Raw genomic sequence first — 13,955 nt, forward strand, 5'->3', positions numbered from 1 at the left:
ACTATACACTACACTATACACTATACTTACACTACACTATACACTACTATACACTACACTATACACTACTATACACTACACTAAACACTACACTCTACACGATTATACAATACACTGTACACTAATATACACGAGACTATACACTATACTATTCACTACACTATACACTACACTATACACTACACTATACATTAATATACACGAGACTATACACTACACTATACACTAATATCCATTACACTATACACTACACGATACACTACACTATACAATACACTAAACACTAATATACACGAGACTTTACACTACACTATGCACTACACTAAACACTACTATACACTACACTATACACTCCACTATACACTAATATGCACAAGACTATACACTACTATATACACTACAGCGTAGTGTATAGTGTAGCGTATAGTGGAGTGTATAGTGTAGTGACTACACTATACACTACACTATACACTACACTATACACTAATATACATGAGACTATACACTACTATACATTACACGATACACTACATTACACAGTAAAGGTGAAGAACCACTGCTTTAAAGTATTCGTCAGGGAGCACTCTGTGAGGACACGTGGCCCCAGCCGCTGAACCGTGCGGTCTACGAGAGCTGGGTGGGAGCGCAGTACCGCTAACCACTGCGCCACCGCTCCCCACAAGACTGGCATTCAGAATCTTTAATTTCTACTGCACGAGGAATCCGATGAGCTATGAAGCTCTTTTGTTTTAGCCACAGATGTCCAGTAGGGGCACAATAATGAGACACGTTACGTTTTTGGGTTAGATCGCGTAAATATATAAATGTTGTGTCGTCAAAACCCGCCACCACCCGACACAGCCAACTAGTAAGGGTTGTCACGTAAACAGAACGTGGCCAATTTCGTCACTCGTACAGCATCACCAGAGGTGTTGGAGAGCCAAGCCACAACATTTAGCCATGTAGCTAGTAGTAACGAAACGTCGTACTCAGATTGTAAATGTTTGGCTCTCCAACACACAACCGGTGAGCTGTACTAGTATACTACACTATACACTACACTAAAAAACTACACTATACACTAGTGCTGTACTAGTGACGAATTGGCCACGTTCTGTTCACGTGACAACCCTTACTAGTTCGCTGTGTCGGGTGGCGGCGGGTTTTAACGACACAACATTTGTACATTCATAATAAAGGTTTTTGGGTTAGATCGCGTTTATTTATAAATGTGTCGTAACCCTCCACCACCCGACACGGCCAATCAGCAAAAAAAAAGTGTCACGTTGACAAAAGACAAATAATTCACTACTTCAGCCCACCACACCGGTGTGATTGGCCGTGTCGGGTGGTGGAGGGTTACGACACATTTATAAATAAACTCGATCTAACCCAAAAACCTTTATTATGAATAATATTGGTCGCGAAAGCCTACGTGTTAAACTGAACATTTGTACATTTACGCGATCGAACCCAAAAACCTCTACTGTATTATGGGTGAACAAATCACCGAACAAAAATATACAAATAAAAATAAACTATATATTTTTGTACCTTAACAGGTAAAGCCCACACACGCGCACAAATGCAAAGATCCCCCATATAGCCTCAACAGACTGTTGGGGCAAGTCCTGTTAGCGATGAGCACCTATGGAGACCGAAACGGTACACGAGGGGGTGGGTAGCCAGCACCACGCCCGGCCGCCTTTGTCTCCCTCAGCGGCGATGTTTACACACCGCACCAGATACTCATTTGAGGCTGAGTTGACTTAGTGGAGGCCCAGGACCGTTTAAGATAATCTTCACTGGTGTTGGCCGTGAGCGGGAATCGAACTCGGGTCGCCAGGTTCGTAGCGCAACGCGCTCACAACAAAACAACAACCGCCATTCGCCACTAAGTGGCGGTGACGTCACCATTACGCTTGTGCCAGGCTAGGTGCACCTTGAGGCCACGTGAAGTGTCGCACGCTCGGTGGCAGGAGGTCACGGGGCAGACCCAAGTGCCACGGGTCGACTGACTGAGATCACTGAGATGACTGGCTGATGCACCACCTGTGCCCCCTACTGTGCCAACCTGCTGTGCTTTAGCCACCCGGCGCTCCGCTCGTTGTTGTGAGCGTCGCTCCTCCGCCCACCGTTGTTGGAGGGCGACTACCTCCAATTGCCCAGTAGCTTCCTTCACGAGCCTCCTCCACAGAGGCCGATCTTGACACCGCTGGTACCAGTCATCGGCAAATCCACTCAGCTCCACGTCCTCCTGTACCACATCACTCCATCTCTTCTCTAGCCCGTGCCGCGCCCGTTTAGCCCCCTCGATCCGGCCGAACAAAAGCTGCTTCGGCATGCGGTGGCTGGGCATGCGGGCTACATGACCCAGCCAACGCAGCCTTTCCTGCCGGAGGAGCTCACCGATGGGACCTTGCCCAGATCTTTCAAAGATTTGTGAGCTCCTCACACAATCTAGCTTAGTTAAACCCAGGATGGATCGTAGGCAGGCCAGCCTAAATGTTTCTAACCGGCAAAGATGTTCCATTAGGGGGGTCCACGTTTTGCAAGCGTAGAGAAGGGAGGGAATGACCGTGGCCGAGAAGACCTGAAGCTTCGTGCGGAGTGATAGACCAGGTAGCTTCCACACAGCGTTACGCAACCGATGAAAAGATAATGCCGCTCGACTGATTCGGAGTGAGACCTCTGCTGTTAAACCGCAGCCGGTCATGAGCACACTGCCCAGGTATGGGAAACTCTCCACTCTCTCCACAACTCTCTCCATAACTGCCCTAACTCCCATTGGGAGTTAGGAGTTAGGGCAGTGGAGTGTCCAATGGTAAAAAATACCCAGGCAGGTGCTTAGTTTTGGTGGGGCTGATGATAAGGCCACACCTCTTCGTGGCAAACTCCAGGTTCAGCAGCAGCGCCTCCAACTCCTCCTCTGAATGGGCAGCAATTACCAGATCATCGGCATACATAACGTGGTTGAGCAATAGGGAGCCATCATTTGACTGCACCCGGGCATCGATCAGCCTCCCATTAAATCTGTACCAAATGGGAATTCCTCCGGTACAGCTATTGAAGGCTTCAGGGACGACGTGGTCTAAATAGATGTTAAATAATGTGGGAGCCAGAGGACATCCCTGTCGCACCCCGAGGTGTACAGGGAATGGCTCTGACTTCCGGCTTGCTGACCACACACACACAAAGACAAGCAACCCCCAATATAGCCTGCACATGATGTCGGTCAATCACATTGTGGCTATTAAAAGATAAATAGAAAATAGGCGACGTTTCGGGTCATGGCCCTTCTTTATATGGCCATGTACAGCGTTGGTGGTGAACGTTTTCAGTTTTGAACGTTGTTTGAGCAGCAGAATCACCTGGTCGTGTGTTGGGGTAAGTGCTGTTTGCGAGCACCTATTAAGGCCACACACACACACCACTCATACACACACCTTCACCACCCCCGCCCCTCCATCCCCCACTTCTAACTAGCCCCTCCCCCTTCCCCCCCTAGCCCCCACCCCCCATCACAATCTCGCTCGCGACTCTTTATCGCGCGCTTCAGGAGCGCTGCGGTGACGTCACTGCAGGCCGCACCTGTGCCCGCACGCACCCCGCACTCACCATGAGCCCCCCCCTTCACCCCCCCCCTCGTGTATGTTTCATTGTTACAAAGACCGACCACATAGAACTTTAATAGACTGTTGGGGCAAGTGCTGCCAGCGAGCAGCACCTATGAACGCCAGCACGACACACACACACCACACTGACACACAGACAACAACAACCGCCATTCGCCACTAAGTGGCGGTGACGTCACCACGACGCTTGTGCCAGGCCATGTGCACCTTGAGGCCACGTGAAGTGTCGAACGCCCGCTGGCAGGAGGTCACGGGGCAGACCCAGGTGCCACAGGTCGACTGACTGAGATGGCTGGCTGATGCACCACCTGTGCCCCCTACTGTGCCAATCTGCTGTGCTTTAGCCACCCGGCGCTCCGCTCGTTGTTGTGAGCGTCGCTCCTCCGCCCTCCGTTGTTGTTGGAGGGCGACTGCGTCCAACTGCCCAGTAGCGTCCTTCACGAGCCTCCTCCACAGAGGCCGATCTTGACACCGCTGGTACCAGTCATCGGCAAGTCCACTCACACAGACCAACACACACACGCAGACACACACACAGTGTCGGTCTGTGTGTGTGTCGGTCTGTGTGTGTGTGTGTTGGTCTGTGTGTGTTTTTTCTGGAAGATTTGCTGGTTTGTCCCAGGATGTTTCTGTTGCGCGTCGTCTACGCTTTAAGATGTTTCTCTCTTCATGTTTTTGTTTGTTGCGGTTGCACCCGACTCAAGAGCCGCGTGGCTCACAGGGCTATACCAAATACATGAAACTTGAATCTTGTGCGTGTCACCTGTGCGTGTCACCTGTGCGTGTCACCAGTGCGTGCGAGTGCCACCCTTGCCACCCGGCACGCCGCGGTGTTGGGCCGAGCACCGACCCGAGATGTCTGCGAGATATCTCGAGAACCGCGTGGGGGGAGGGGGAGGGGCTCGTGAGTTGTGCGAGCCGAGCGATTGCGGCGGCGGTCGGAGCGGTGAGCGCCGCGGTGGGCGTTGAGGTGCCCGCAGCGCACCTGAAGTGGCCGATAACGAGGTGGAGTGGTGGGGGGGGGTGGTGGTGGGCAGCTTGCTAGCGGTGTTGGTGGAGTCGCGGGTCCAGCGTCGCCTGCGCTACGTAAACCTCGGCGAGCCGGGGTTCGATTCCCGCTCACGGCCAACAGCGGTGGCGATTATCTGAACCGGTCCTGGGCCTCCCCTAGGTCGACCCAGCCTCGAACGAATGCCCGTCGCGGTGTGTAAACGTCGCCACTAGGGAGACAAAGGCGGTCGGGCGTGGTGCTGGCCAACCACCTCGTCGTGTGCCATTCCGGCCTTCATAGGTGCTCGCTAACAGCACTTGCCCCTACAGCCTGCTGAGACTACACGGGGGATATTTTGTCTTTGTTCCCTCGGTCGACTCAGCCTCAAATGAGTACCTGGTGCGATGTGTAAACGTCGCCACTGGGGAGACAAAGGCGGCCGGGCGTGGTGCTGACCACCGGTCCCCATCGTGTGCCGTGCCGGCCTTCATAGGTGCTCGCCAACAGCACTTGCTACAGGCGATTCGGGGGGGGGGGGGGGTATTTGTGTGTGTGTGCGTGTGGGAATGGAAGGATTAATAGATGGATACAGATTGGGAGAGTGGGGGAGAGAGGGGAGGGGCTGTCAGCTGCTGCCAGTCGTGGATGAGGGGGGCGAGCAGGAGGAGGGGGAGGAGGAGGGGGAGGAGGGGCAGCCGCAGACCCCGACACGCGGCGCTTCCCCGGGAACTTGCACCGATGTCCACCCTGGGCGCGTGACCCGCGGGGTCCTCGCGAGTGAAACGGGGGGGGGGGGGGGGAGCGGTGGCGCGGCGGTTAGCGCACTGCGCTCCGAGCCAAGTTCTAGACGCCGCTCACGTCCACCGTGGGCGGAGATCGACTCGCGGTGGATAGGTCATGGCTGACGACGATGATGGTGATAATGATGGTGATAATGATGGTGATCATGGTGGTGGTGGTAATGGTGGTGGTGGTGATGATGCTGATGATGGTGGTGACGTGCGCGCGCGCGCCAGCTGGCTGCGTTTCCATCGGCACGCGGCTGAGAGGGAGCGACGCGAACCGGGGTCGCGGCGAGGTAATCGCCGCCACTGCGGGTGGGAATTTCAACTCGGGTTGACGCAGCGACGCAGGGTTTCTGTATCGCGGCCTCGGGGCTCCGTGACTCACAAGCCCCGACTCACGCTCTCGCTCACTCGCTCACGCTCCCGCGCAGAATATAGCTCAGATATAGAGAGATTTTTTTAAAAAAATATATAACAAAGCTCACCCGTGTAGCCCCCAACAGTTTGGCCAAGTGCCCCCGAGCAAGCCCACCGAGCCTACGGAGACCCACGGCCCGGCCGCCTTTATATCTCTCCTGTGGTGAAGGTCACACACACACACTTTAAACAGGCACTCATGCAAGGCGGAGTGGACCCAGCAAACGTGGACTCTGAAACATTTCACGAGCGCCTTCGTTGGCGCGGTGGCGCTAACCGCGGCGCCACCGCTCTCCCGGTGGTTGTGCGCCCATCCGCGGCGTGGATGCGATGCGATGTCCCTGCGCGGTCGATGGAACCAATGAACTGGGACACGGAGGCGGGCAGTCGAGAGTGGTTCTTTATAACGCCGCGCCGTCACAGCGTATTCGTCACGTCCACCCGAAGCCATCGTCCAACATCACCGGAACACATTCGCCGGAACGCATCACCCGACATCGCCTCCACGAACATCAACATCATCGCAACATCACCACCCGACATCACGGCTCATAGAGCCCAGCCTATCAGAGTTTGGTGGGGGGGGGGTGTCAGGATAATGTGTCACGGCTAGGGTGAGGATCAGGCTCAGGGTCACGGTTGTTGTTCGGGTCAGGGATAGGTTCAGGGCTATGGTTAAGGTCACAGTTGGGGTTAGCGTCAGGTTTGGCCGTAGGTGTTCGGGTCAAGGTTACGGATAGGGCCCGCGTTAGCGTCAGGTTCAGGTTAGGCATTGGTGTTAGGGTTATGCTCATGGTCGAGGTCACCGTTGGGGCGGGAGAGTCAGGATTCAGGATGGGTGTTCAAGTCACAATAAATAGCGGGGGTGGGTGGGGGCATGAGTTAAGCGAGCATGGGGAATCAATTAAGCGTTATTATTAACAGTATAATGACACAGTGTGAGATGAAACACACACACACACACTCCCGTGCGCGCGTGTGTGATGGATATATATACACAGACGCAGGACGTACCGACGGCTCCGATTGAACAGCGGTTCTGTTTGAACCGGTTTGTAATTGATCCGGTGTTTAATTGAACCGGTTTTTTTGTATTATTTAATCGGTCAGCCATGGTTGTGAATTCAAATCCCTGCCTGGGAAGGGGAGCGGGACGGGAGCGGGAGGGGGGGGGAATCATTCCACTTTGTGGAGAAGTCAACCAGCGGTTCCTGCCATCTGTATAAATTCACCCCCGCCATACGAACGTGGAATTTCCACCAATGGCTCGAGAGCTGTAAACGGAAAACTAGCACCGCCCCCACAATGTGCATCAGAGCAGGACAACGCTGACCTCTGGCTTTACAAAAGGTGGCCTCGAAAAGACAGTTGGGACTTGCCAGCACCTATGAAGGCCGTCACGGCGCACGAAGGGCGTCGGGGTGGCCAGCCCCACGCCCGGCCGCCTTTGTCTCCCCCAGTGCCGATGTTTACACACCGCACCGGCTACTCGTTTCAGGCCGAGTCGACCTAGGGGAAGACCCACCACGGGTTCAGATCATCGTCACGGGACACCCCCACGCGTGCACGTCCGCACAGACGAACTCGCCCGATGGAGCTCAGTTCCCCGTCAACTCATTAACGCCGGAGCCGACATCGCTGCCAATTAGCGGTAATGAGCGCGATGCCGGGCGGAAGGTCGCTCGATCCCCCGCCGCCGCGGGGGTGTGTGGGGTGGGGGTGTGTGGGGTGGGTGGGGTGTTGTTTGGGTGGGGGTGTGGAGTGGGTGGGGGTGGGGTGTTGTTTGGGTGGGGGTGTGGGGTGGGTGGGGGTGGGTGGGGGTGTGTGGGGTGGGGGTGTGTGGGGTGGGTGGGGTGTTGTTGGGGTGGGGGTGTGGGGTGGGTGGGGTGGGTGGGGGTGTGGGGTGGGTGGGGTGTTCTTGGGGTGGGGGTGTGGGGTGGGTGGGGGTGTGGGGTGTGTTGGGTGGGGGTGGGTGGGGTGTTGTTGGGTGGGGGTGTGGGGTGGGTGGGGGTAGGTGGGCGGTGGGGTGGTGGCGGTGAGTGGGGTGGGGGGTAGGTGGGGTGGGGGTGGGTGGGGTGGGGTTGTGGGTGGGGGGGTCTGCGTGTTGCGGGTCACATCTCGGCGACGTCACTGAAGCGCTGCGGCAGACCGTCTCCCGTGAAAGTAGAACATCAATTTTTATTATTCCGGGTCCGTGTGCGGCCGAGGTTAAAGCGCGTGCGGCCCGTGCACTCGCTGGCTCGCGGCCACTGCCGGCTGTACGGTCCCCTACGAGAGAGTGGACTGAAGCACCCCCCCCCCCCAACTCCACAGGGTACTTGGCCTACTCTTCCACGCTGTGGGGTAAAGCGGTGGGTATTGAATTTCCTCACCAAAGGTTTTCCGGCTCGCTGGTGACTCGCGGCCGCAATCAATGAGGGAAAACCTATAAACTACTAGATGTGGTGTGCCGGGTGAGAATTATTTGTTGTTGAAGTTAAAAAGATCTCGCTCAGATGATGCCCCTGCGCGTGGGAGCAGCCGAGGGACCACGGAGCCAGTGGTGGAAATTCCACATTCCCATGGCGGGCTGTCGGTTCGGGCAGAGATCCTCTCCACACCATAGGGGGCATGCCCCTGCAACGTCTCGCTCCACAAGAGGCCGCTCTAGACACCCTCTTCTTAACTGGTAACTTGGCCTACTCTTTCGCAGTCCGCATACGCCTTTGGATAGAGGTGGGATCACCTACGCTTGACCCCACCACACGCGACATGGAGGAGAGGGATGACGGTGATGATGATGATGATTCTGATGCTGCTGATGAGATGCGCAATAATCGAAGACGGTTGGAGAAGCATTTTTTTCCCGGGCTACATGCATACATACAGGCTCTTACAAGCAGTGGCTACACAATGCTGAGGAGCGTCGTTTAAGTGGAAACCACAACACGATGATCATTACGGGAGGACTGTAGCGACTCGAAGCTAGACGGAATATTGATTTTTGGATAGCTGTCCAACTACCACTATCCTTCACAATAACCTTAAATATTATAATAATTTACACATACCCTTGATCGATCCACTGCTAAATGAAGGCCTCCTCCGCGCCATATTGGTCGTGCGGCTTGTTTGACCATACTTCACCACACTGGTCACTTGCAGGTTGACGAAGTGGACCTGAACCGGCTCAGATATCTCACGCCACTTATGTTAGCCGTGGCATTCACGCAGAAATGCAGGTTATAAGTGCATACAGTATATAATTGTATACTGCACGTATTTACATGTGATGTGTTTAAATACGCAAACTCACGCTTGGTTCTTAAACGCTCTGAAGAAGTGAGTAAATGAGTGATGGTGTGAGAGAGTGTGATTGAATGAGTGATGATTGAGGGAATGATTAAATCAATGAATAAATACGTACATTTGTGAATACATGATACATTTAATGATTAAATGAATCACCGAGGGGTTTGTTTATTTAATAAATTAACGGGTGTAAGAACTTTGGAGTTATTTATTTCGTGAATGAGACAATTTTGGTGAATAAATGGGTAAATGAGACGTATGAATGAATGATGGAATGAGTGAGTGAAGGGTAGATTAAGTGAATGAATGAGTTAACGGATGAATGAGTGAATGAATGAGTTAACGTGAGAATGAGTGAATCACATATTTAATGAGTGAATCAGAGCCAGCCGGACTGCATTAGTGAGTGAATGCGTGAGTGAATTACGCGAATCCGGCAGGCAGCGTGCATCTCGTCTCAGTCACGCAGCCAGGGGGTACCCTGCACTTCAAGGAACCAGGAACTCAAGTGCTGCAGGACTCGAAAGATCGAGCAGGCCCAGGACTTGAACACTCCATGCCCACACCAGGACTCCAGCAAACTCCTATGATGGCTCTTCGACTTCTGAGGCCTGGGGGTTTGATGATTTCAGGGCGTCAGATGCAGCAGGCCCTTCCACAGCTTCAGGGGGCCCCTTGCGAATTGTTGAAGTCATCACACTTGAGGACCCCAGTATCTCCAACACATCGTGGGCGCCGGGCCCTCGATGTTGAGACCGTGCACTCGAGGCCTCTGGGACATTTCCCCACCCTCCCCCCCCCCCAACGTTGGCAACCCCTCTGAGCTGCTCGCGTAGCAACGGGGTCACTGGTCGGGGTTGGTGGTGGTTGGTGATGGTGGCGTGGCGGTGGGAGATGAAGAGGGAGAGGATTGGGGGGGGGGGTTACCCAAACCCTAATCGCCCCTCGTCTGCCCTCCGATCTCCCCCTTTTTCTCGCCATCTCTCTACATTCAGCAGCGCAAGAACTCCCATCGCTGCGAGGAGAGAGCGAGCGATCGAGTGGGGGAGAGAGAGAAGCGAGCAAGAGAGTGGGAGAGAGACAACGTGCGACAGAGAGACAGCGTGTGAGAGACAGCGTGTGAGAGAGACAGCGTGCGAGAGAGAGAGGAGAGAGACAGCGTGCGAGAGAGGACAGAGACAGCGTGCGAGAGGAGAGAGACGAGACAGCGTGCGACAGAGAGAGGAGAGAGACGAGACAGCGTGCGACAGAGAGAGGAGAGAGACGAGACAGCGTGCGACAGAGAGAGAGGAGAAGAGGAGGCAGCGTGCGAGAGCGAGAGGAGAGAGACAGCGTGCGAGAGGAGAGAGAGGAGACAGCGTGCGAGAGGAGAGAGCGTGCGAGAGGAGAGAGCGCGCGAGAGGAGAGAGACAGCGCGCGAGAGGAGAGAGACAGCGCACGAGAGGAGAGAGAGGATACAGCGTGCGATAGAGAGAGGAGAGGAGAAGAGGAGGCAGCGTGCGAGAGCGAGAGAGAGGAGAGAGACGAGACAGCGTGCGACAGAGAGAGAGGAGACAGCGTGCGAGAGAGACAGCGAGAGAGGAGAGCGAGAGAGACAGCGTGCGAGAGCGCGAGAGCGGAGCTACCGATCCAGGACCAACGTCCAGGGCGCGGCGAGGCCATCCGAGCGACTCCCCTCGGCCTTCAACTCGGCGAAGAGCTGCGTGAAGAAGTGCGGGTCCGAGTTGAGGCGCAGCATCTGCGCGCTGCACCTGGCGATGACCCCGAGGCACCGCTCCCAGAAGTCGTCGCGCCTCCCGCCGCTGCCCTCGCCGAGGAACGGCTTGAGCGGGTAGGAGATCTCGCTGCCCATGTACGAGTAGGAGAGGTAGAGGCAGGTGAGCAGCGTCGAGCGCAGCTCCGACTCGGTGGCCAGCGAGTCGGCCACCGAGTCGCGGCAGAGCAGGTAGAGGAAGACGACGTTCGAGGGCGTGATGAAGCACTGCTCCTGCCAGCCCTGCAGCAGCAGAGCGCGATCCACCGCGCGGAGCCAGAGGCTCGGCTCGGCGGGCGACAGCTGCTTGAGGCGGTAGCAGCGGCGGCAGAGGAACTCGCCCAGGCACCGCAGCAGCTCCGCCGTGGACGCCTGCACGACGACACGACGCGGCGTGCCCGAGATGGGCAATGACCCCACGGAGGGCAAGCCGCCGGGCCCGCTGCCCTTCTTGGAGGAGGGCAGCGCGGTCGCCGAGGCGGGCAGGGATGATGCCGACAAGGGCGGTGGCGGCAGGGGCAGTCGCACGAGATGGTTGTGCGGCTGCTGCTGCTGCTGTTGTTGGTGGTGGTGTTGGTGGTGGTTGGCAATCCGCATGGAGTTGTTATGGCGCGGCGCTCCTCCGTTCTCGTTGTTGTTGACGCCCACGCCGCACGGGTTCGCGGCCGGGTTCGCCTTCTTGGCGTTCTTCTTGCGCGTGGAGGCGGCGACCAGCGTCTTCCAGGCTTGGCCCGGCGTGAAGATGGAGTGGCGCTTCAGGGACTTCTCCTTGGGCTTCTTGCCGAGCTGGGGAGCCGCTGGGATCCCCTTGGGAACCCCGCCGCCGTGCTTCGCGTGGACCCCCTTGCCGGGTCCCGAGGGGGACAGCGAGAGGGAGGTGCCCATGGTCTCGACTCGGCCGAGAGATCTCGAGATGAGTCGAGGAGGAGGCCGGAGGTTAGAGGGCGAGGCGGAGGAGGCGAGAAGGTGGACGAGATGGCAGGGTGGAGGAGTCAGAGATCAGAGGAACGTGGGTGGAGGAGTTGTCGAGGGGGGGGGGAGGGGGGTGGACGAGATCGATGGAGGAGCGAGAGCGAAGGACTCGCCTCGTCCTCCTCCTGCTCCCCGCAGAAGGAGGGAGGATGGAGACGCATGGGAGGATGCAGAGGCAACGAGGAGAGTCGCCTAGGAGAGTCGCCTAGGAGAGTCGCCCTCCCACCTCACTCTCCCCGCGTCCGGCAATGGAAATTTCTCCGGGCGGGACGCGTGGGCAGAGAGCGAGACGGCATCTCCCTCCTCCTCCTGATGCTGCTGATGTTTTATCTCCTCCAGCGCCTCTTCTCCCTCCTCCTCCTCCTGATGTTTTTTTTGTATCTTCTCCAGCGCCTCTTCGCCCTCTTCTCCCTCCTCCTCCTGCTGCTGCTGCTCCGCGTTACCGCCCGGCTCGGCACCAAACCCAGGTCTGCATCACCCGGCGTGACGTCGACCGCCCATGTGTCCAGGCCCCGCCCCCTCTCCCCTGCATCTCCGTAGCCCCCGCCCCTTTTCCTGCATTAATTATGCAAATTAACGCGCGGGACAGCGGCGCGCGATTTGCCGCAAGGCGACAGCTGCTGCTGGGAGCGGAGAGGCGCGGGGGAGGGGGGGGGGATGCCGCAGAGAGGGAGGGAGCCGATGATGAAAGAGTGGGAGGGAGAGTGGGAGGGGGATGGGAGGGAGAGTGGGAGGGGGATGGGAGGGAGAGTGGGAGGGAAAGTGGGAGGGAGATGGGAGGGAGATGGGAGAGTGGGAGGGAGATGTGAGGGAGAGTGGGAGGGAGATGGGAGAGTGGGAGGGGGATGGGAGGGAGAGTGGGAGGGAGGTGGGAGAGTGGGATGGAGATGGGAGGGAGATGGGAGAGTGGGAGGGAGATGGGAGGGAGATGTGAGGGAGAGTGGGAGAGAGATAGGAGGGAGAGTGGGAGGGAGATGGGAGGGAGAGTGGGAGGGAAAGTGGGAGGGAGATGGGAGGGAGATGGGAGAGTGGGAGGGAGATGTGAGGGAGAGTGGGAGGGAGATGGGAGAGTGGGAGGGGGATGGGAGGGAGAGTGGGAGGGAGGTGGGAGAGTGGGATGGAGATGGGAGGGAGATGGGAGAGTGGGAGGGAGATGGGAGGGAGATGTGAGGGAGAGTGGGAGAGAGATAGGAGGGAGAGTGGGAGGGAGATGGGAGGGAGAGTGGGACGGAGGTGGGAGAGTGGAAGGGAGATGGGAGGGAGATGTGAGGGAGAGTGGGAGGGAGATGGGAGAGGTGGGAGGGAGATGGGAGGGAGAGTGGGAGGGAGATGGGAGGGAGAGTGGGAGGGAGATGGGAGAGAGAGTGGGAGGGAGATGGGAGGGAGATGGGAGGGAGAGTGGGAGGGAGATGGAAGAGTGGGAGGGAGATGGGAGGGAGATGGGAGGGAGAGTGGGAGGGAGGTGGGAGGAGATGGGAGGGAGAGTGGGACGGAGGTGGGAGAGTGGGAGGGAGATGGGAGGGAGATGTGAGGGAGAGTGGGAGGGAGATGGGAGAGTGGGAGGGAGATGGGAGGGAGAGTGGGAGGGAGATGGGAGGGAGAGTGGGAGGGAGATGGGAGAGAGTGGGAGGGAGATGGGAGGGAGAGTGGGAGGGAGATGGAAGAGTGGGAGGGAGATGGGAGGGAGAGTGGGAGGGAGATGGGAGGGAGAGTGGGAGGGAGGGGTGGGGAGGGAGAGTGGGAGGGAGAGTGGGAGGGGGATGGGAGGGAGAGTGGGAGGGAGAGTGGGAGGTGGATGGGAGGGAGAGTGGGAGGGGGGAGAGTGGGAGGGAGATGGGAGGGAGATGTGAGGGAGAGTGGGAGGGGGGGAGGGAGAGTGGGAGGGAGGATGGGAGGGAGAGTGGGAGGGAGGTGGGAGGAGATGGAGGGTGGGGAGGGAGGAGTGGGAGGGATTGATGGAGGGTGGGATGGGTGGTGGGAGAGTGGGGGGAGATGGAGGAGGTGGGGAGGGATGGTGTTGGGGGTTGGAGAGTGGGGGGGAGGTGTGTGGGTGGGGTGTTGGTTGGGGTATGGTTGTTGGGGTGGGTTGGTGTGTTGGTTGTTTGGTGGTG

General features: G+C 57.2%; 1 protein-coding gene across 1 annotated transcript; it reads right to left on the bottom strand.

The window, feature by feature from the left end:
* Window positions 1-7,986: 7,986 nt before the first annotated feature.
* On the bottom strand, window positions 7,987-12,331 carry LOC142905648 (cyclin-dependent kinase 5 activator 1-like). The gene has a single exon (XM_076052471.1). The coding sequence runs from the start codon at window positions 11,755-11,757 to the stop codon at window positions 10,741-10,743; it is 1,017 nt and encodes a 338-aa protein (XP_075908586.1). The 5' UTR covers window positions 11,758-12,331; the 3' UTR covers window positions 7,987-10,740.
* Between the last annotated feature and the right edge of the window lie 1,624 nt (window positions 12,332-13,955).

Source organism: Petromyzon marinus, chromosome 56 (genome assembly GCF_048934315.1).
Source record: "Petromyzon marinus isolate PM22_M1 ecotype Great Lakes invasive population chromosome 56, UKy_Petmar_22M1.pri1.0, whole genome shotgun sequence".
Lineage (NCBI taxonomy): Eukaryota > Metazoa > Chordata > Hyperoartia > Petromyzontiformes > Petromyzontidae > Petromyzon > Petromyzon marinus.